The sequence below is a fragment of the Zootermopsis nevadensis genome, unplaced genomic scaffold (genome assembly GCF_977971745.1).
Source record: "Zootermopsis nevadensis isolate Lab colony 2312 unplaced genomic scaffold, Znev_1.0 Znev_ptg000006l, whole genome shotgun sequence".
Classification (NCBI taxonomy): domain Eukaryota; kingdom Metazoa; phylum Arthropoda; class Insecta; order Blattodea; family Termopsidae; genus Zootermopsis; species Zootermopsis nevadensis.
The window spans coordinates 10,400,702-10,425,814 of record NW_028259138.1 but is presented as its reverse complement, the minus strand read 5'-3'; the positions used below and the strand labels follow the sequence as shown (position 1 = coordinate 10,425,814).

At 39.8% G+C, this 25,113-nt stretch overlaps 1 protein-coding gene across 3 annotated transcripts in view; it reads right to left on the bottom strand.

Moving 5' to 3' along the window:
* Positions 1 to 25,113, bottom strand: part of LOC110828980 (acid sphingomyelinase-like phosphodiesterase 3b) — a 433,816-nt gene that overhangs the window by 62,294 nt on the left and 346,409 nt on the right. For all 3 annotated transcript variants that reach the window (XM_087343675.1, XM_022062239.2, XM_022062241.2), the window contains 2 exons: positions 19,610 to 19,678; positions 18,320 to 18,485 (listed from right to left, as the gene is read on the bottom strand). In XM_087343675.1, the coding sequence (XP_087199801.1) occupies positions 18,320 to 18,485; positions 19,610 to 19,678 (235 nt within the window). The remainder of the gene's footprint in view (positions 1 to 18,319; positions 18,486 to 19,609; positions 19,679 to 25,113) is intronic.

Here is a 25,113-nt window from a genome sequence, read left to right as displayed (position 1 = left end):
GCTTCCAGGCTTGGCAGCGGCGCTGGGATCGTTGTGTTCACTCCCAGGGGAACTACTTCGAGGGTGATGGATGAATTTAATACCTGAGATAAGTGTACGGGTTTTTATAGGCGCAGTCTAGAAACTTTCCGATCGCACCTCGTACAACAGCAGCATTTTTCCATTTTTATCCAGTGTTTCTTTACAAATCTAACTTCACTCCAGGTTCTACTCAGTCATCTCCATGCCTTTATTTCTGCATATTTACAAGTGGCACTTTACAATTAAGTACTTGGAATTCCGCTCCAATTTACAAAATTCTTCCGCATTACGTTTTACTTCTCTTTGAAGACGAAAATTGAACAGCTGATTGAATCACTATAATAATTTCCTTGTTTAGAGAACAGAAATATAGCTACATTAAAGCAGATAACTGCATATAATTTTAGTGTGTAACTTCCTGGAAAGTGCCCATAATCTTAACAATATTTCATAATAAAGTGTATCGCGAGAATGTGAACTTGAACTGGCACAAGACCTTCAACCCTCGGGTTAATTACAAGGCATGGCTACTGATAGGCAACTGAAACGAAGTTTCTCTCACGCAATTAAGCTTTCATGCTGTGCAGTGCACACACGCGACCTTCAAGACGCTGACTGGATCCGTCTTGACATTTTAAATCGACCGAAGGGGTCGAACTCCTCGGCATAAAAGGTTAATGAGCCTCATGAGCTTAATAAGGCCAGGAGAAGATTCACGTCTAAGTAACGCAAGAAGCCAGTCTGACTGAGAGGGTGGAGTCTGTCTTAATATCTAACAAAATTACAGTCTAATCAACAGGTACAAGCTACAGCCAGCCTGACTGTATCGTGGCTTCAGTATGAAATGCAGACTTTAACAGTAAGTGTCGAGTGAGAAAAGACGAGAATTATTATGGTTATTATGGGACGAACTAACAGAAATCACAAAATTCCTACAGAGCCATTGTTCTGGACCACGTTTATACCGAAAATATACGAAGAAACCATGCACCAAGTTTCTTTCTCTGCAAGCAGTCCTATATCTTGTAATCCTGGGTTCTCGGGTTCGATTCCCGGCGGTGCCCGAATTTATAACTTGTGTTGGGCAAGGCCGTGGTCTAGGCAACACGGAGTTTTCCTCCGGGAGCTTCCCCGGTTTCTCCGTGGCATCCCAACAATTACTCCATTCACACACACAGAAGAAGGCAATGGCAAACCACTTCTGGATCATCTGCCAAACACGTATATGAACAGGTCCCAGTCCGAGAAAAGGATGGAAGGATCCTGTTCATATGGACCTGTCGCCAGACAGAACACTAAATAATATTAAGATGAGGTGGTCTAGCGGTTAGAACGCTAGCCTTGTAATCCAGGGCTCTCGGGTTCGATTCCCGGCGGTGCCCGAATTTATAACTTGTGTTGGGCAAGGCCATGGTCTAGGCAACACGGAGTTTTCCTCCGGGAGCTTCCCCGGTTTCTCCGTGGTATCCCAACAATTACTCCATTCACACACAGAAGAAGGCAATGGCAAACCACTTCTGGATCATCTGCCAAGAACGTATATGAACAGGTCCCAGTCCGAGAAAAGGATGGAAGGATCCTGTTCATATGGACCTGTTGTCAGACAGAACACTAAATAAAATAGTCCTATATATCTGCTAGCTACTGTATCAACTGACGATATTCTTTCTCTCTGTATATTATGAAACAGTATGATATACGATAATGATATTCAGTTTCTCATGCAAGTTTCAGAGAGCAGGGAATGAATGACACCCTAGTATCTCCCACCTCATTCTGACATTATTTACAGCGTCCACGACGCCAGGAATGAAGAACCCACTAAAACAGGAGAACCTGGAAACGTTTGGAACGCTAAAAGTCGCTCAGCTAGTCAAAAATACGGACCTCGAAGGTTCACACAGGATGTCCACAGGAGCTCACTACTACATATCATTCTGAGACAGACAAATGCAGTCCAAATAATGAAATATGTGATAAAACATCAGGGTTAAACAGGAAAGGAGAGAAACAATAACACAACTCTAAAAATACATGAAACGGTGTCCGTCAAAGTTCCCTTGCACGTCTATGTAACTTGTAAATGGAGCTGTCTCAGAACCGTGTGTAGTGAGCGAGCTCTGTTATTAGCAGTGTTAAACCATCGGGTGGTGCCAAGAGAATGTTAGTTAATCAAGCGTATGTCTGCTATCAGTCAGAATAGCTCATCGAGTCAAGTGACTGGCTGTGGAATGGATAACCCAGTTCAATTTGTATCAGAAGCTGGGGGGGATACAGGATGTTGCAAAACACTTTAAAACAACATTAAAAATGATCGGCTCAACATATTTAAATAAAATTCCAAACTGACAAAGCTATTGAATAAAAAATTTCTTCGATATTATCCATCGTCTAGTAAATATAAAACGTAAAACGACGTTTCGGAGATGGGACTCTATCTCCGTCTTCAGGTTCCTACACAGCCTTTTTATTCTGGGACTTTCACTTTTTACTTTGTCCGGAGATAGGGATTAGCTCTATCTAGTGGGCCCAACTGTGTAGGAACCTGAAGACGGAGATAGAGTCCCATCTCCGAAACGTCGTTTTACGTTTTATATTTACTAGACGACGGATAATATCCAAGAAAATTTTTATTCAATTGACTCTTCACCATCGTAAAGAAGTTTTAGATTTGATATGACAAAGCTATGTTGTACACAATTTACGTAAATCCGCTTAGCCATTCATTAATACTATTTTTTTTAAAAAAAATCTCTTTGTTTCACGGGAAAACACAGGTTCGTATATAATGGCTTATGGGGTAAGGCGCTCTGAGAACGAAGTTCAGCATGAAATATAAATCGATCTTGGTCTGGATTCGAAATTCGTATATCGGGACACGATGTAAAATCACGATATGAGGATTCTGGTTCTCACAAGATGACCGCCTTGAGGGATGTTGCACCCTATAGTCTCGCAGAAACTGACCGGCGCTTAAAAAGGTTTCCTGTCTCCATCTCCAAGACGATCGCAACATCCCAGAAGGCGGCCATCTTCAAAATCGTGATGTATGATTACGGATATACACGCTCAATTGTATTCTACTTTAACGATGAAAAACATCGTCGCTTCTAAAGCGTTTCTTCGCCTGCTGACTTCTGAATACGACAGAATCTACCCAGAAGCAAGCGAGAATCCTATTACGAGACGAAAATAAATCTTTCGTCACCCTTTCCATTACATTGAGGTAGAAGCTTGAAACACCGGAAACTGGATATCTTTACTCCGTCCGTATCATCTCGTTCGTCCTCGTTTGGCCGATGAACCAATAACACATCGATTTCGATACCGAATAACAAAACCATACCGACTTCTTATTTCCTGTCTCGAGTCCTACAACTCGATTAGCGGAGAGCTTTTGGAGCAGGTCAAAGAACTGAGGATGTCGACCGCCTTACACGATAGAATAAAAGTGGTCCAAAGATTAATTATCAAAATAAAGACAGTCTTTTCACGAACTCCACTGCGCTACAAAGATCTTTGTGTATTCACCTCGTTTATACAAAATATTATTTTCACACCGGGCTTAATTCAAATGTATCGTGTGTCAAAACATTTTTTGTGGTTACAGAATTATTTTGTGAAACTTCAGTACGGGTTTTTACTGCGGCGCCCTGAGAAAGGAAACAGAAAAAACAACCGAAACATCCGTAAACTTCATCCAGACTAAACGGCTCAACAACCAAGATGATATTTCAATTCAACGTTCAGCAACAATATGTGATCATATCATACAACAAATTGTTATATATTATGAAACTTACGAAGCAAAAAGTATATTTTCACTTTGTTATAGAGCTCCCTCGCTGAGAAATGAATTTCCAGAAATTTGTATCCATAACTTATTCTCCATCTTGGCCTTAACATCCACTAAAGTAGAAGTTTTATAAATGCACTCTGGGTGGAGTATCAGACCATCACAAAACGAAAGAGATACAGACAAGCATGCATGCCACGTTATTCGACTCAAACTCACAATTCCACTGTTTGAGCAGTCCAATACCAGGGGGCTCAGCCCTCGTCTATTTGCTACCACAAATACAAAGGCGGACCATTGTTCTAGTTAAATATACATGTACAGAACATGAAAATTCGGAAATAATTTGTAGTGCACTTGATCTGAAATAATCAAGTGTTCCTTATTATAGGACGGCGAAAATAATAATTGTGGAACGAAATTACATCACAGAATAGCACGCCATTTTCTCTAACTCTAGGGTAGAGCCACGTCCTCGTGAGTAAGGCAAAATCAGAGGGAAACTGAAGAGTCAATCAACAACTGAATGTTCCGCACGTAGCAAAATGAACACCATAAGAGCATGTGGCTTTCTTGGTCATATTTCGATACAATCAAATTCTTTCCATTAAAATAAAAACGTAAATAAAGTCTTACATTTATTTCAGATAAAATACGCATCGAAACATTGACGTCAAATCGGCGTGTATTCAGCAGCATATTTCGACCTGAAGATGTGAACATTTTTACACTTTGTTTCATAGGGCTGCGTTATGTTTGGTATTTGTAAGAGACAGTTACACCTGTATATTTAGAGTTACAGTAAGGTTTTTATTATTAGTGTTCTGTCTGACGACAGGTCCATATGAACAGGATCCTTCCATCCTTTTCTCGGACTGGGACCTGTTCATATACGTTCTTGGCAGATGATCCAGAAGTGGTTTGCCATTGCCTTCTTCTGTGTGTGAATGGGATGCCACGGAAAAACCGGGGAAGCCCCCTAGACCATGGCCTTGCCCAACACAAGTTATAAATTCGGGCACCGCCGGGAATCGAACCCGAGACCCCAGGAACACAAGGCCAGCGTTCTAACCGCTAGACCACCGTGGCAGATACAGTAAGGTACGTTTAAAGAAAGGCCAAGTTCCCTCTATGACATGAAATGTAGACCGCTTTATCACCGGGGAAAATATAAGGGAAGGGGGGTAGACAGGGGCGAAATTGACGTGATGAAGAACATAACGATACAAGTCCCTACGGAAATCTAAGTCTAGACGATTAACTATTAGCCAGTAGTCACAGAGCTATGAAGTCCTCATGAAATTAAAAAAAAAAACATGTTCTTGATTAAGTAATGTACTAGACCCTTGCTTCAGTAGCAGTTCATAGTTATTCTGGTAATAAAAATTCTCTATTATCATAGAAGGTCCATCTCCTTCGTCACAAAAACATTTCAGTCCAGTTCGCAACGAATCTTTTTCCGTCCAAGTTTAATGTTATATTCCCACCCAGAGCAGTGTTCTGCAAATTATGCTCCTCAGATTTTCACGAGAAACTATAATTATTAGCATGTTATATGTAGTTATAAAAAGCAATATCTTATTTTTAGTAACACAGACATACACACACACACACACATCCAGGTTCAACAACGGCAGCTTTATTCAACATGTAACATTTTGTTTTCAAATACCTTTACATTTATAGGGTAAATATTTATATGCAGACACGTATTTATACCATCCCTTCTCTTGTAAGACTTGAGGTTCTCACAGCGGTGAGTATGAAGATATCCGTCTTCTGGGTTATTGCGCTGTGGAGTCTGGTCGATGTTAACCAACGTTTCAGAGGTCATACTGCCTCCGTCATCGCCCTGATGACGGAGGAAGTATGACCTCTGAAACGTTGGTTAACATCGACCAGACTACACAGCGCAATAACCCAGAAGACGGATATCTTCATCCCTGCTCTTGTTGGGAACTGAACCTACGTCTTCCAACGCGCAGCCAGTGATCTCACTACGCCATCTCATCTCAGTAATGTTAAAATGCATTAAGAAAAGAAGGTAACCTTTTCTCGTGAAGTTCATACTTTCATGACAAACTCATAAATACCCGTCATATTTATAACCTATCTGCAGGTGAACCAGGATACGGTAATACTGGCTAACACGCGCTAATATGGCTTAAAGGACAGAGCACTAGTAGTAGACAATGCCTTCCTTTTAGTTGAAACAGCATATCGTACAAAGAAAAAGTACCTTGTTTTAATTAATGGAGTACACAGTGCAGATATCACGCGGATTATCTGTGTACTAAACCAAGCTGACTGAAAGTATTTAAAGGGGCACTAGGTATCGCCACATTTCTGTAGACACACTTCAAGACAATGCGGCCAAAATCCTGACGAACTCGGTAGACTTCCAGGGTACAGACAGAGGGAGTCATTGGGGGGGGGGGGGGGGCTTAAGAACAGTTTATCGTAAAACAGTGGAAGCCTTTTCTCGGGGAACTCCGAATATGGACGGAAAACAAAGAATCCGAATTAATGTCGATCCTAAACAACAAATACGTACGTAAACAATTTTATAACATTAAATTACATAAATTGTAATATAAAAAATTACTTAATAGATATTAAGGTTCACTGATAAGTATTTTATGAAATGACAGATTAAATTTTAAGATATAATTATAGGTGGGGGGGGGGAGGCTCAAACTTTTTTATTCACATCGTGCATGTCTGAAGACTGAAAAGTCTGAGATACACTGACGTAACAACTATTCTGTTACGAAATGTATAAGCCCTCGATACTTTGGTGGGTTCTTTGGTACGACTGCAGCAAAGTAAATCACAGCACAGGAATCAGGAAAGTTAAGATAAATGTGAGGATCTGAACAGTTGGATTCATCTGGCTTATCACAGGGAATAGTGACGGGCTCTTGTGAGCACTGTAATAAGCATTCGAATTCCATTATAGGCATATGTCTTGATTCATACCAATCACACTGAGGACTGTCGTAAAAAAATAGATATTTCTTTACCATTCGATCAATCAGGGCTATCATTATAGTCGAATACGCATATTAAGTGTTCATCAGAATGAAGCAAAATGGAAATGTTATAGTTTCATCTGTTGTTGTACACAGTTGGTACCAGTATCAAAATGTCACAACATAATTTTTAATTTACGTCCAAAAACATTGCAGGAAAACCTGACGCGCTGAAATGCCTACGTAAATAAACTACGAAGCGAATCCACAACTCACAGAAAGTATAAGAAGAGCTACTTGAGGATGCGAAGCCTGTCAGACGGACACAGACAACACAAGGTCTAGATATCTCCTCCTCGATACATTTACCGTAATGTTTGAATTATTTATTATTTGATTCACTCTTGATTTTAGCTGTAAATAATACAAGTACGTCTGAATTATTTATTTGATTTAATTTGCTCTTCGTTGTATGTGCATCAATGCATGGAGTAAAGTTATTGAAGAGTCAGACAGCAACGGAAATGATTGATGACGGTTTTTCTGAAGCAGAATAATTTTCTTAAAAAACAAAACAGTAATCTGTAGAAATAAGAACAAACCATTACACAAATGGAAAAATGTACCCTTGGGGATGGCACTGAAAAGGTGCGTTTAGCTCAGTTACGCCGTCTGTAAACTGGGCAGATGCCTCACTGCAATCGCGTGAACTTCCACGAAGTTTGACGCTTGAATAAATATAAGATACATTCGTACCATTAGCCGCACGCCTTCGAGAATGCAGACACAGTCTCAAATGAGGTCTGCTAGAGAAATGAAGACTGGCCAAACATGCTTATTATTATTATTATTATTATTATTTAGTGTTCTGTCTGACGACAGGTCCATATGAACAGGATCCTTCCATCCTTTTCTCGGACTGGGACCTGTTCATATACGTTCTTGGCAGATGATCCAGAAGTGGTTTGCCATTGCCTTCTTCTGTGTGTGTGAATGGAGTAATTGTTGGGATGCCACGGAGAAACCGGGGAAGCCCCCGGAGGAAAACTCCATGTTGCCTAGACCACGGCCTTGCCCAACACAAGTTATAAATTCGGGCACCGCCGGGAATCGAACCCGAGACCCCAGGATTACAAGGCCAGCGTTCTAACCGCTAGACCACCGTGTAGAGTTTTATGACTGGTTGTATAATTTTTATTTTATCATATTCTTACTATCTGCTGACAAGACCTGTACCCAGGTGGATATGTCGAGACAGACAACTGGATGACATGTTGTCCAGTGACGGAGACTAGCTCTGTCTGACGGAGCCAACTGAGTAGGTACCTCTCGCCGGAAAACGGAAAAACAGTGGGAAAAGTGCAATGAAAATGAAACACATTTTATATCCAATACACTTTGTAAGACTTGCGTTTTGAGATAAATAAACAAAGTGGTCTTTGTTTTGTGACATCTCTTGGAACCAATGGATTAATTTGGACAAAATTCTATGTTGCATGCGAAGTCAGCAATCACGAAATGAAAATCGAGAGGCAATAAGAGAGCCTAAGCTCCGTAATGTTATGTCTGAAGCACGTTTTGTAACATGTTTACTACTTTGTCGTTGCAGACTCTAATCGGGAAAGTTGCCTGCGGTCAGAAGCAACGTAAAACATGGTTGAAACTCGTAAGGCCAGAGACGTATATGGAAAGTGCAGTGACTGCCTCGGATTGAAGGGAAGGAGGTTTTCGATCTGAACTTACAGTATATATCTCCAGACAAATAAACAACTTCAGTTATGATACATGGTAATTAAAAGAAATAAAACGTTTCACACTACCACATTATAAGTACAGTAAAACCTCTGTTAACCGACCCTCGATTATCCGATTACCGCATTAACCGACCGAATTTCAACCAGATCGGTTGCAATCGGTTTATACCGGCTAAAGTCGGCAAAGCGAGACCCACGCGGTACAATTCATTGATCTAACCTCAAACCCAGATTTGGCTGATTATTAGGAACATAATTGGTTATTCGCAGGCAAAGATAAACAAACAACCCAAATGAAAATACATAGCTTCTTCGCACCTGCTTGTTTAGGATAACACAGCAAGCAAATCAACTGACATCAGCAGAATCACACCAGAACCTCCACTTCATGTGATGGACAGTGACTCAGAATGACTGATAAATTCACTATTTTAATACGGGAACTTCCTCAAACAACGCTCAAGACTGGCTATTTTACCGTCGGCTTGTGCGTGCGAAACGTCCGCATCATCTGCCGACGAGGAAAATGTGTATTAAATCTCTGTATATTTCAGTATTTATAACAATTTTTTGTTTTCATATTCATAACCACGTTACCCTTGCCCTCGCTCATCCGACCAATAGCTCCCCTCCCCATATAGGTCGGTTAAACGAGGTTTCACTGTATAAAGAAAAATATTAACAAACTAAACGAGGTTTATTATGAAATTATATGAAGAATAATTCTGGAATCGCTTGTTATTATTCAGTTCTGAAACTGTTATCATCCGAAATGGGCTACTTTACAGGACCTTGAAGAAAATCATGTAGAGAACAATAACATTGCCATTTGTTTCGTTCTGGTGTGGAACGTGTTACCTTACTCTGAGAGACCATAAATTACAAGAGGCTGAAAACGTGCTCCAGAGAATATATGAACCTCAGAGGGAAATTACGATCTATTTATGTCGGATATTAGGGCTACAAAACTTGTCTCGTACGCCCACATATCACGTACGCCAAGATGGTCTAGCCATTCGTCTAGGATGAAGGAAACGTGAAGCAATGTCGATTTCTGGTGGAGAAATCTCCGAAAATGTAAAATTTAAAGACGAAGGAGATGGACTTTCAGGCTGGGAGGGGAAATACGGCTTATGAACGTGACCAATGACGGGGTTTGGAATTAACTAATCGCGATAGAGCAGGCCTCTGAGGGAATGTGGTGGATTACTAGGCCATTCAGAAACATAAATCAAGTACAGAGTCTAGTTAGTTGATGAAAAGATGGGTATGCACTTGTTTTAAAATATAAAGCATACTTGGCATATTTTTGGTGAAACATCTTCATACTCATCTAGGGATGGTAAGGAAGCCGACTAACACAAGTAATATAACAGATGTATCGAGCGAGATTCGAACCAAATACATCGTGGGTACAAGAAAGGTTTATTAGCACTCGAGCAGTTCCGGATTTATCTGCATTTCGAGTTCGACGAACTAAAATCGTCCTGTAAGTGCTCTGGAAAAAAATTCAGAAATTTGTCTCCAGTTTCTCATTTGTCAACACCCGATGCAGAGTCCCAATAAAGACCACATCCACCTTGTGACGTAGACAAATAGATAGATAAATAACTGGATCACGCACTGCACCAGCGAACCTGGTGGCTAAGAAAATTCCTCTCCGCAAACAATTCTAATGTTTGTTTGATGGATCGTTCCTTTTACAAAGACGTGGACTTTTAAAATTTAGATTACGCGTTTGCGACGAAGTGAGACAGAATAGAGGCACAGATAAGTTTCTGAGGTTAATTCAGGGGTGACAAAAATCTTGCACAAACGAGATAACCCAGATGAAAATAATCTAACTGATATTATGTATGAAATTCAACTACGTTCATTACAAATAACTTTCCTACAATCGCTTTTTCTGCGTAGGTTAAACCACAAAAAACTGTTTTGAGGTTTAGAAACGTTTTACAGGAGCGAATCTCAATAACTAATTACGAGGCCCATGTGGACAATAAACATGTTTTAAAGCCACATCGTCAAATCCTTTCATCATATATTATTTCATACTCTTCTGACAGACGGATTAGATGGACGGATAACATTAAGACGAGTTTGTACGTTCAGGTTATGAGCATTGGAAATCGGTGAAACTGATTCCGGATGAAATTAATAACGGGGTTTGGTGTTAGCTGTGTTGAACCTTCAGATCGTACTACGACGACTTAGTTAACGTATATGACTGTACGTTTTCTCTTGATATACTGGCTTATGTTTCCTGTTGTCTCTGGAATGACCTCACCGATCTGTTTAAAATTTACCAGTTTACTGGATACGAACACAGAGATATTATTCTCGTATTCATAACCTTGCATGCAGCCTCGGTTAGAGTCCAAAGGCTGAACTTGACAATGTTCTTTCGGAAACGTCTTAGGGCGTATAAACATCGAAGTGTAGGCAGGACGCGTTTTTCTCTAGGGCTTTTCATATGGGTCAACGGGCGTGGGGCGGATCAGAAACAGGGCGACAAACGAGGCCTTCCACAACGAAAGAACTGTTAATATTCCGGTCACTTGTGGGTTCATTAGTCAGTAAGTACAGAGAATGAACGAAGGTCCTGGCACCCCTCATCTTCAGTCCGGTTAAGGATGTTTAATAAAGTCGGCCAAAACTGTAGCAGGCTTATGAATCAAAATTTGCCCCGAGTTTCTGATAACAAAACGGCACTGGGTAAAGGCGAAGTTGCTTAACCTTGTAGTGCAACAGGTTTGATCTGTATGCTATTTAACGACGCTATATCTACTGCAGAGGTTATCTTACCTCCAATAAGATTGACGAATTAAAGTACAGTGAAATGGAATGAAGTCGGCTAAGCAACAGCTTCGTGGGTCGATGTTTGATAACGACTGGTCGATATTTTTAATCCTGCATGAATGCTCTGCAGCTGAAGATCACCCTAATCGAGTATTTGTAAATTCCTAAAACATGGCGAAGTGCGAAGAAGTATTGAATAAACTCGTTTCTTGACAATGTGTTTCTTCAGGGCTGTGACGCCGTGTGGACTCAGGTGGATACCAAAGTTTCGGAGGAACGTACTGCCTCCATCTTCAGGGCTGAAGGTGGTATGTTATTCCAGTTCATATGGCGTCACAACTCAGATGAGCAACATCGTCGTTGTATATGCCGTGAGAAGCCTGTCTCAGGTAAAAATTATTTATCTGTGGTTTATTTAATAACGCTGTCAGTAATTCAGATATAAATTAATCATGAAATAATATGAAATTAAGCGATCCTTGTCTAATTTAAATTGGGCCTACGTTAACGGCATTGCCTAAAGAGACTGATAAAAACCATGGAAATTCTTAGTCATGATAGCCAAGCTCCGGAACGACATTTTAACCAGGGATCTCCCCAGTACGAACTCCACTTGGCAGAGAATTTCCGTCGAAGCAGTGAATACAAATGTTGAGCTTCTGACGAGCTCTAAGTCTGGTTAAGTTAGATTTTAATATGTACGTGTGATTATCTGAAAGTGATCATAATTATGATAAAGTTTATCTGATGCAGCTAGTAGCCCTAACTTATATAAAATAAAGATAATCATACATAAAAAACAGAAGATTAAAATGATGGCGTTATATTAAATAGTATGTAATTGATAGTTATATTATGGCAAACTTTTAGAAGCATTATTATTATTGGCAGAAATTCTACACACTGAGAGCCAACTACAAGTTATATGTCAGATCGCTTTGATGTTAGAAATGAAGTTTTAGTAATAATGACCCTTAAACCGTTGCACGTTTAAAATTAAAGCTTAACAAGCGACATAACGCAAGTCGAGAATCAAATAACTTTTCCCTATTAAAAATGTTGACGTTCTGGTAATAAATGCCGAACTGAACACTGCGTCAGAATAGATTAAGCTGTTTGTTTCATACATAACATTCACTGCCAAGTGTCAACACACAATGCATACGAGGTGCTGTTTAAAGACTGTAAAAAAGTGATATCTACATTATGATTAACCATAAATATTTATCGAATTAATCCCATTCAATTAATATTTAATAATATGGAGCTTGAAAGAGAAATTATCATGCCAATCTCTAATTTCATTGTGTAGAAATCATTGCATTCTGAAAATGTATCATAAAATAATTTATTAAAGCCTGATATCCACAAAACGGCGAAGAACATTCTAGTTACGAAATTTTTCAGGAATGCGAACATAAAGCTTCATTTCTGCGCTTGAAGATGTTCGCCTGCAACGGAGAGGGTCCCGCAAGACATTGCACCGAAGCATTAATCCTCTGGAAACAAGAAGCAGAACACGTTGGGTGGTGGGGGTGGGGGGTGGGGGTGGGTGGGGGGCAGACGAGCGTAACGGCGCGTTACTTGTAACGAGAGGAAGCAAATGTCAGGAAATAGAAACCAGAGTGCAGTGTGCTGCAATATTTCGTTTTACGTATCGACCAGTGGAGGTTGTACACACACACACACAGCTTATGATATTCTGAGAGGATTACAATGACTTACATTTCCATTGTTTCTCCTAACATTTACAGGGTCCGGGGACAGCCACTGCTTCTAGCTAAAAGTGGTTCCATTACTAAAATGTACAAGACTTTGTGCCTACCAGGGTTCACAAACACGGCAATTCACTGCTCCATCCAAGTGTAAATTAAGGGTTTAGTCAAAATGAATTTTGTTTAGCAAATGACATCTGAATGTCTCAGAAATATACAGTCCTAACTCTGTGAGATTTCAGATTCTCACGGCTGCAGATATGAAGATGGATGTCTTCCGGATTGCTACGCCGTGTGGCCAGGTAGAAGTTTACCGACGTTTCAGAAGTACTACAGTCCTGAAACGTCGGTAAACTTCTACTAGACTACACGGCGCAAAAACTCCAATTTTCGATATTATCTAATATTTATTATAATAACATTTTTAGAATGACATATTCTAGCGGTGCTCCAACAGCTTAGTAAAGTCTTCAAAGACACCCCCACCCCCCGCAAACTTGGTGTGTGAGCACTAATGCATGTGTATATAAAGAACAGATTCAACAATTTTTTATTCTTAAAATAAACACATTTTAAAATAAAGTTTAATGCGGATATGAACATTTTACAGAGCCGGGCCTATTGAAGTTTCTTATACCCACTTATCGAAATTGGGTTTATAATGCAGCAGCCCATCGGCTACCGCGGATAATATCTATCTGTGCGATTCCCCATTTCTATCAACTTCAGCCAATAGGTGTAATTGATTTATATTTCCAAGATTTTTAATTTCAACATTTTCAAATAGTTTTGTTCTTTTTTAGACGACATCGCAAAGGAATGGTAAACTTTCGTGTCCCGATATAATACAAAACACTAACATTCTTTTGTTTTCCAGATTATAACTACCTCAGTTGGAGCCAGCCTTAATTATTATTAGTGTTCTGTCCGACGACAGGTCCATATGAACAGGATCCTTCCATCCTTTTCTCGGACTGGGACCTGTTCATATACGTTCTTGGCAGATAATCCAGAAGTGGTTTGCCATTGCCTTCTTCTGTGTGTGAATGGAGTAATTGTTGGGATGCCACGGAGGAAAAATCCGTGTCGCCTAGACCACGGCCTTGCCCAACACAAGTTATAAATCTGAGCACCACGGGGAATTGAACCCGGGACCCCAGGATTACAAGGCCAGCCTTAATTACGGGCAATAATATGGCATTATAAATTATTTGACTTTTAATTTTCGTATTTGATTGCGTACAATCTTTCTTATGTTTAAAGCTTTGCAGCGAATTTGGCAAAAGTTCGCGGAACACCGGTTGAGAACCACTGACCTAAATCGAGAGATGCTCCTAGTCAGCGACCGTGGTTTGCATATCCCTGTTTTTATATTGAACAGGAGAATAAGGCAGCGCGCTGTTGAGGATTACCACTCAACATTAGGAGACTTCACTTCGCGCCTCGAACAAACCCTGATGAAATATTTCCTGTTACATCAGAATAATTCAATGGCATTGATAAATTCGCGACGTGAATCAGAAACTGCGTCTACCTCTTGACAAGTTAAAATTAAGGGACTGCGACCAAAATCCAACGGCTGAACGAGTAATGTCGGCAGTAAGATGATAAACACGACCGAAGACTTAATTCATTTCCAGGTTTTGACGGAACTCGATGTGTTCGCGGTTTCGAATCTCGCTTGGGGCACTGCCTTATATCAGGTATTTCCTGTGTTGGTATTAGCTTTGCGATGGTTTAATCCGTCTTGCATGGAGTCCTATTCCATGTAATTACAAGACCTAACACAAGAATTTTAAGATATCTCTGTAAGAGACGTAGCTTATAAAATTATCGGTCTCTCAGAAAAATCTCTTAAATATTATATTAAAAGTCCGATAATGAAACCCGACTTTTAAATAGATATTTATTCAAGTTAGCATATTATTAACTTTTAGAGAGTTGTAAAATTTAGATTAACTACGCCATATATATTTTTTGGTGTTTAGGTTACTTGTCGATAAATCAATAATGTACATTCATTCCACAAGACCTCGAATGTCTAGTTTAATCCAAATGTTCACTTCATAATCGGTAAATTAGGGAGAAAGTTTACTACAAGAATTTTACAGATATCGTTCCTTGGATTCATCTCACTCAAACCTACGAATCGCATTTGAGGATTCATAATCTGTATCTAACAAATTGAAGGCTGGGCCATTGCAGGTTCAAAATTTTCAACTGTGGCAGTGTTGAAACTGCACACAAATATTAATGTAGCGACAAGAATTAAGTTAATCATTGACTAACATTATTTGTGGCCGACGTAATGGGAGTGGTTCACTTTATTTCGAACTCCGGAACTGACGAATACAAAGCTATGTCTGATGTATTCTTTTCCAGCAGGTAAACCAATTCTCTATACCAGATAATATTAAATACACATTTATTTAAAAAATTTCTAGCAATGTAAAGTAATATAAAGTCATATCTGCATGCTTTCCCGTGTGTTACAAAAACGTATCGAGTTGTAAAACCACAGTTGTTATTAAAACTTGTGGAAACAGAAATTTGAAACATAAATCAAACTATTGCAACATCCTCTGTCTGGCGCCGAATTTCCCGGCCTTTTGACTAACACCAAGGCACACTTCCCCAGTTTTCCACGCCATTAATTCAATAGATGCCCATCACTAACCAAATCAACATCGCGGACAGAATGCGCATCTCATCCCCCACCCCTTATTGCAAAATTCACCTTCATATATTCATTGTTCTGAAATATGAGTTTAAGAAGTGACTGAAACGTGATGATATAACCACCGCATCTGATGTGCAGGAATTTAACAGCGTACAATAATTTCAGTACGCTCACTAGGAACTTCCATGGGTTGGCAATGGTACTTCAAAAGTTCATTCATAACTGGCGTGGATAGGCTCTTGGAAAACGACAACTTAGATGACCCAAAATGAGATAGGTTAATAACATCAACACGCTCATTACAAAAATAGGTTATGAGGATTGGAAATACATCGAGCTGAATGTCGGCTTTGAACCTTCAGATTCTGTTAATTGATTCATAGTGAATTCAACCACCATTCTTCGGCTGCACTGGTTATACAATTCTTCAAAACCCCGAAGGGACTTTGTGAACACACTGTACAACTTCGGATTAATCTATGTGCAAGGAAGAAATGAATAGTACTTAATATTTCTTAATTATTATATAATAGATTTTAACGGCTACAATTAATTTATATTAAGTTAAACAATCACAGTAATTAAATTTTAAAGAAATTCCACTGATTGTAGCAATAACAAATATAAGAGCCCACAAATAATATTTTAATATTTGCACTGAAATTATATTCGAAACATGGAAACGCGTCGGAACTGATTTTCATAAACGTTCTTCAGGAATACATATGTGTCATACTTATTTGTCTGGTGATCTTAGTTTGTTGAGATGACTATACATACAATATATAATAACGCGAAAATATTCTTATAAGTCAGAATGGTCATGACACGAAGCCACATCAGGAACAATGTTATAAAGAAACTATATGTAATAGGAATAAGTGCCTACCACTCGCGAATGTTTCAGGATTCAAGTATCTGACAGCAATGTTAACAAATAAAGTAAATTTACGTTGAAAACGAGAGAAGAATGAATCAACGGAAGTGTTCATTATTCAATTCGGAAACTGTAAAAAACACCTTCCAGTTTCCAAACTTTGAAGACACGTTTTTCTGAGTATCAAACGCGGTCTCTTACTACGAACGAAGAAAATATGTCTGAAAATAAATTCCATCGAAGAAAGTGAGTAATTCAAGACAATGCGTAAAGAGAAACTTGGTTGAATTATACAGTATCAAAAGCGTAATGTAGCAAACAGGCCGCGAGGGGGCTGGGTATGTGGCTGAATGTTAACATAAAAAATGCACACTGAACTGTGGTGCGGAAACCTTTTATAATGCATCCACTTGGATGACCGAGTGTCTTATGGCCGACTTCAGTATTGACGCTGATGAAGCTGTTGGTTCTGCTACCACGGTGTCATTTACCACGAGTATGTACCTACCTAACGCTAGAAAGAAAGACATAAAAGTTTCATAATACCTTCCAGGACTGTACCTGCTCTGGCGCAGATAATTCATTTCGGTTCATACCACCGATATCCACGCTCATCTGTCACTTTACTTGAAGTTTCCCCGAATAGTCACAAAAGTAAAAATTGGCCCGCAGGTGAGGCTTTGTATTTCATCCAGAATTTTGTCGAGAGCTGTTTCTATTTCGCAGTGTGCAGCTATTTTACCGTGGGAGCTGGTTACATGAACATTACTTCAGTAAATGAAGTGCTGTTGTACTGGCGGTGATGAACAATCTTAATGAATAACACTGCAAAGATGTTCGCACTGGATTTGTTCCGTTCATGTGACGCTCAGCCATATTGTTTGGAAGAAATAACATCAGGGATCGATCTTGCAGTTTGCTATTCCATCGGCTGTATCGTTATTCAGCGTTTATCAGCCATTACTAACAAAAAAACCAGCTATCGGTTCAACCTGGTAATTACACTGAAGCTTGCATTTCTGAGACAGCCTTACCATTTACAATTTTGCTGTGACCTTATAGTTCTTCTCTGCCTTTTGTTTTGTACTACTAAAGCGCGTTCACTGACAAAGTTCAAAGTTATAGTCACTTCCCGGCTCAAGGCGGGAACTGCGAAAAAAACAAAAGTTTATTTCATTGTCTCTATGGAGCGACAATTGACTCATATCGGGAAAACCTTCCAGAGCTTCACGGAGATTTATGCAGTTCCAGCTGGAAGCCTAGAAGCGACAGTTACATTCAAATTTATCGGTGAATTCATTGGAAAATTTACTGACGGAAGGGCAAAGTGTTCACCAATGTTCTAAGTACACCTGTCACTTAACATCTCATGGATGATACAGCGCGGGTGATGGAGAGTGAATAACTGTACAGATAACACCATAAGTAAAGATAAGATTCACGTGTGTTCGACCACGGAAAGGCGAGAAGTCGTAGCCGATTTCAGTGACCAGGTTGTCACATGAGCGTAGGCTGCAGGTTTATGCTGTGAACGTCGCCAAATAAAAAAGTTTCAAGCACCTCCCAGCAGAAACTCAAGTTCCAGGTCAGAAGGACAATCATCGTCCTCAAAAAGGAAGACTGGCTAGCAGCCAACCGGAGCCCGCGATGATATAAGATAAAATGACACATACAGTAGCCTACATAACACAGTGTTCACACTCACCCCGTCCACAGAACGAACTCGATATTGTCGCCATGTTTGCTTTTCATCGCCTTGGCGGCAGACTCGACCAGGTCCCACGGCGAGTCGCAGTTATGATCTCCGAAGCGGCCCGCGGGCCTGCTGTTGCCAACCGCGCCACCAAGCTTGTTCTCTGTGCGCCGGCAGGCTATACGCACAAAAACGATTTATTTAGCAAATAGAATAACAGTCGACTGCAGTCACATTAACATAAAAATTCAAATTATCATAAAATCACTCAAAGGTTTGGCTTGAATTCATCACTCAGCTGCTACCTGAATTTCGGAACATAATTTTAGTTCCCTGATTTGCTGGGCACGCTGTATGCCAACTTACGTTCTGCGTTTCTGTACGTCGATTACACGTCGTAATACAATGATTGAAAAAAAAAACACTCAAGTAGGTAAACTGCAGAGTTTGAAGTTTAAACAACCAACAAAAGTTCTGTTCCACACTACTTATACTCTTCTATCACAATCCATCAATCTTCATTAATTATACTTAGAGCTATAAAATCTGTGCAACTGACAGATGTTTGTAAAATATGTATATTTTATTACAAACATTTGCTCTCCGAGACTCTCCTTCATCTAGATTTAGTAGTACAGCTTCAGAGGTGTGCAAATAAAGTCAAACTCAGGGGAATAAAAGTTCTTGATGTAATGTTTCTGTAAACCTCAGCGCGATATACCTACATAGTACTTAAGTTAAGCTACAGACAGAACACTGCCAACATTTTTAAAAGACGTATACTGCAGATAAAGAGATTTATCCTTGCTGTTTAACTAAGCACCACCCCAGAGATAAAGCTACACACGTTCTTAATCATGACACAAGACGGGAAACAGCAGTTACCTTTCCTCAATGGCCCTTTATCCCCAAGGAAGGAGCCCTTGTACTATCGGATACGAGGCTGGGTGAGCCTCAGTGTCTGAAATCAGACCCCAGACGTCCAACCCGCTGTTTAGCACCACCGATATTGAGAAGGCAAATACAAAATTTTCGTTTGGTCGAGGAAACTGTGATATAGATGGGGTGTAGCGCCGTGTAGTCTGACATAGAGCAGTAGACGCCACTGCCATAACTTTCCTACACTTATGCCTTCCATAATTGTAAGCAGATCTACCAGACTACACAGCGCAACAACCCAGAAAACAGACATCTTCAGTCTCACCGCCGTGAAAACCTCAAATCATACTATACGCCACTTAAATTAAAAATGCAGTCTATTAATAATATCTTCGCGTTGTGCCATTGCGATACGATACTCACATTTTCGGATGTCGCCTGATACTGAATAATGGACGTCATAGTGAATGTCAGTTATATGCCAGAAGTATCCTGAAACAAAGAGAAAAGATTTCATGTTAATATCGCAATTTTCAGAACCTGATTTCCAGGGATTGCTAAATCCTGAGGATCGGATCAGTTCTCGGGACAATCCATAAATGTGTATCTGCATAGGGAGACGGATTAGACCACTGGATAAAATCCAGATTTCAGGGAATAAGGCAAGAAACAGGTTTATGGCATCCGTACACATACATACATACATACATATATACGTACTTACATACATCTCTGAGCGGGATTAGGACGAATGATACTGGTGATACTTTGACTAAAAATCTTATGGCACATTTTTCTGTCACAATAAACACAAATATGTCGCATCTGAAGCATATTTATATATGTTACAGTGAAAACTGTTATAATATTCTTGCTCTGGGATACATTTAAGCAATTCTAACACAGTTCACAGCTTAACTTCGTACGTCGTGAATGCGGACACATAATAAGTGGAAAGATAAAATGACATCCCGTCAGTCTCACGCGGAGAACTTCCCTTAAGCGTGGTTCACACGACGTCTGTTTCTTACGACAAATCAACAAGAAGTCAGGTTGTCAGTAAAATAAAAATACGGGTAAAATATTTTATATTGCCTTTATTTGTTCAGAATTTCACAAATTCTTTGTCACAATTATGTGCTCGTTGCAAAGACACAGACTTTCCTCTTATCTCTGCGTTATCTGTGTTCATGTCCACAACACGTTCTGCTGGTCGATACGCGAGGCTCATGATATCGACAACCGAATCCAGCGTCCCCGACCGACATAAATATACGGGTAAGCCTATGTCTGTCTGCTTGCATTCACATTACATTTTCATGTTATAAATGGGTACAAATATTGGCCCACATTGTAAGCCTCGGTAATGGTTTAGCGCCTGTAATTCATATCACTGAATTCAGATTCCAAATGCAAATATTTCATTCCATTTAGAATTTATTTAAACGTGATTCAGGAGTCAGAATGCATTTCCACGACACACCAGAGAAAAACATTTAATTAATTATTAAAATTTACTCTATGCTGTTGATACAGTATCATTAAATAAGCCAAGAAAGAATATTATCCTTTCGTCTGACTGTGCATTTTAAGTTGGAACCTTGGAAGAGGCGTCTCTACTTTAGGCCCAAGTCTCAGTGTATTGGTACCCATCTGAGTTACGAGTGGAGGAAGAACGAAGGAAAGAACGCCTGTCATAATGTCCTTAATTTTACCGCAGTACCAACAATACATCAGCTGTATATATCATACAATTCTCCGATGTGAATTACCCTCCATTCCACAATTACTTCTTATCTTAAAAACGTGCACCCAAAGTCATTGAAAAGACAGTAAGGACATTCGAAGCTCTGAGACCAGCTGCATAGCTGTAAGCGGTAGTCTGAAGTACATAATAATGCAAACTTGCAGGATAAATCCTTGGATTTATCCAGAGCGGGCTGAGTCTCTCCTCCCCAGACTTTCCAGTGATATTAATCCTTCAGTTGTTATTCAACTCTTGCGCACAATATTTTAAAGCGACGTTAGGATTATGAACACATAAGTATCACCATAAAAGTAATCAGCTACCGATGTTTATCTGCAGGAAAAAATATAAAACCCTGCAAAAGAAACTTAAAGAGTAACCCCTAACTTAGTTTCGGATTCACTAGAATTGACACGACTAATGTCTTACCAGAATGCAAGTTATAATTTTACTCCATACTAAAATCGAAAGGCTAATTAGGTATTTGATATGAGCTGTTCCTTGTTCAGAATACAATTATTAATTTGGCAGAACAAATTGCAAATTTCATGCTCACCGTGCTAATAAAACACAGACAATGGTCATTATTATGAATCCCAATGCACCTTAACAGCTTAACGTAACAAGAGGTTCCGAGGTTCATATTTGGAACAGACGGCGCGGATTCTGGCGAACGTCTACACTACCTCCGGTAACGTAACGTTACGTAATATCCTTTGACGTTCACTGAACACTGGAACGGGTGAGCTGCGAACCGAACTGGAGCGAATGTTTCAGGAACATCGTCCGCATATGCGTATTCGCTGTTACGTTACAGCAGAAATCAAAAATGCGACCCGGCTTGATACGTACCTTTTATTTATTATTATTTAGTGTTCTGTCTGACGACAGGTCCATATGAACAGGATCCTTCGATCCTTTTCTCGGACTGGGACCTGTTCATATACGTTCTTGGCAGATGATCCAGAAGTGGTTTGCCATTGCCTTCTTCTGTGTGAATGGAGTAATTGTTGGGATGCCACGGAGGAAAACTCCGTGTTGCCTAGACCACGGCCTTGCCCAACACAAGTTATAAATTCGGGCACCGCCGGGAATCGAACCCGAGACCCCAGGATTACAAGGCCAGCGTTCTAACCGCTAGACCACCTCATCTTATTATTATTTAGTGTTCTGTCTGACGACAGGTCCATATGAACAGGATCCTTCCATCCTTTTCTCGGACTGGGACCTGTTCATATACGTTCTTGGCAGATGATCCAGAAGTGGTTTGCCATTGCCTTCTTCTGTGTGTGAATGGAGTAATTGTTGGGATGCCACGGAGAAACCGGGGAAGCCCCCGGAGGAAAACTCCGTGTTGCCTAGACCACGGCCTTGCCCAACACAAGTTATAAATTCGGGCACCGCCGGGAATCGAACCCGAGACCCCAGGATTACAAGGCCAGCGTTCTGACCGCTAGACCACCGTGGGATACGTACCTTACAAATACATAATTATCTGAGAATTTTTTTTTAATATTATCCTCAAATCTATGTCTCGATAGCTGAAGTGGTCTCTTACTGTAAGGTTCAGCCACAAAAACTGTGCATTAATTTTTGGTTATGATCGTATTTTAATCATGCTACAGAAGGATCAGAGTTTCGCACGGCGGTGAATACCAAGATGGCTGGCTGTGTTCTGAGTTGTAGCGCGTAGCCTAGTAGAAGTTTCCTCAACAGGGCGTAGCACAAACTGTTTTTACACTCACTTCAAGAAGCAGTCTGCAAGAACCGTCTTGCAATATTCATTAACACTGCTTGAGAGCCGAAATCCTTGTTTACTTTCTATAATCCAAGAAAGTGAGAACACTTCCTGCGGGTGATAAATCAACACTTTTCAAAGAAACTCGATAACTGATACGACCAAACAACAAACTCTCTCCTCCATGTCGTCAGTTGAAGACGCAGTTCCGTGTTCTTATTTTTATATTTGTTTATTAAAGCAAAGCAAAAATAAAGAATCCCCTGGCATTCTGGTCTCGTACAGAAATGTCATACTTCATCCTCTTTCTGCTTTGCCTTTATTTTTCATTTCTACCCTCGTAAGTCACATTCTTCGCATGATGATGACAGATGACGACGGTAGACAAATTGGTAGAATTTTTAAAGCAATGCAAGTTCCCTCGCTCCACTTTATAACCGAGTTCAAAAGAAATACATTAATGTTTTATGGTTTTACATTTGCCCTTCTGATACTTGGAGAACAGCAGAGATATTTATATATCAGCTGACAAATGAAATGTTCGCGTCAACATTCCAATTGATACATACCTGGAAGGACGGTTAAAAAAAAAGCGATGGGAGATGGTAGAGAAATGCATACAAAATTTTAGTCAGAAAACGTGAAGAAACATTGGAATCTTTGTTTTCCGACCACAAACCAAATAAAATTAAAGAACTATAAAAGGTATGATTTAAACAGAGTTTTTAACAATTTATAAAATACAGACACTTCCAAACATTTGTATGTTGGTATACGCAATTGCAATATGACGATTCCTTAAGTACGTCCTAACGAACTGAAGAAAGTATATTGTACCTTGGTTAATAATAAAGGTTCAAAGATCATGTCAAATACCACGAGTTTCATTTTAACTCGTTTATATGGAAAATAATAAACGTATTACAACACAAGTAACATCGTTAAAAAAACAAAAAAAAACAAGACATACTGTTTCCTGAAATTTCGCAGTCCAAATATGTACTTTAAGTTTGAAATTTGCAGTGACCGAAAAATTCGTCAGAATACAGTCGAATAAATTACGCTATAAATTGCGCGCCTATGAAAAATTTAATGAACATTTGGAGTTCATTCCCATTTAAAGCATTTCACGTAATGTGTAAATAAAATTTTAGTGCGTATTATAAAATGTTATCGTTTCAAAAGCTGGCAGTAGAATTCAGGACTGGGTGGGGTTGTTACAGCACAGGAAAGAGCTACGTTCCACGTGACCAGTTCTTACATACAAGTAAAAAAAATAATTAAAACGTGCAGTTTATTTATTACAACACAACAATTAATTTATCATATATATATATAATAAATTTATTAATTATTAAACAGAGAATAATGCAAGTCACTCAACAAATTGTAAATAGTAGGAAATCTCAGGAGAATTGGGAATAGAGTTTGTGGGATAAACTGTAATATTATTAAAAAGGTACTAAAGATCAAAACAAGTGAAGTGCGACCGCATTCTCCAAATGTGACTGATTTAGACTACAGTCCGGCATACACAGGTATGTATTAGTATCACGTGTAATCTGAACATGCCAATTCACACGTAATCCACGCATTATAGTAGTCTGTTCTCAAAACAAAATACCATCCATAAACAAAATAACCCTTGAAATTTCAGTCCAATAATATAGGACCACTCTACTATCTTGCCCTGCGGAAATTTCGTACAAAGACAGATCACCGGGTCGGGGGGGGGGGGGGGGGCGATAAAATTCCATTTAATAGCCACGCAACTAGCAATTTCCACGGGGTGTACATTAATATGCGGTGTGCTCTGGGTACGTCGAGGCATTCGAGCAATGCAATGTTCATAAATGGCTCCGACCACAATTGGCGCTGCGATCGGCGCAGCAGTGCAGGAGTGGCACGAACGTTATTACGATACCTCCTCAGTGGCAAAGATCCTGAGCCGGTTCAATCCAGATTTTGTCTTCTAAATAATCTACCCAATATACATTTCAATATCATCTTCAGATCTGATTTTCTGTCTGCCCAATACGTTTAGTCATCCCTCATCTATCGTACATACACATTTCGCCTTCTCCAATTCGAACTACCTGTCCGACACATCGCAGCCTGCATTCCCCTTTACAATCTCAGAGGCGGTCATAAAACACTGACTAGCAAACTAACTAGATAGCTTACGGAACTCGAATGTTCATCACCGAATTAACCAAAGCCCTCTACCGGACCATGTCCTTTGCCAACAAAATCCAGTCTCCTTCAACTCCTATCTCCCATAGATCCCGCCTGAGATTATCCTCCCATCTACGTCTAGGTCTCCCCAGCGGTCTCTTCCCCTCAGGCTTCCCAACCAATACTTGGTGCACACCAATTGTCCCATCCATGCGCGCTACATGCCCCGCCCATCTCATTCTTCTCGACTTAATCACCCTGATAATA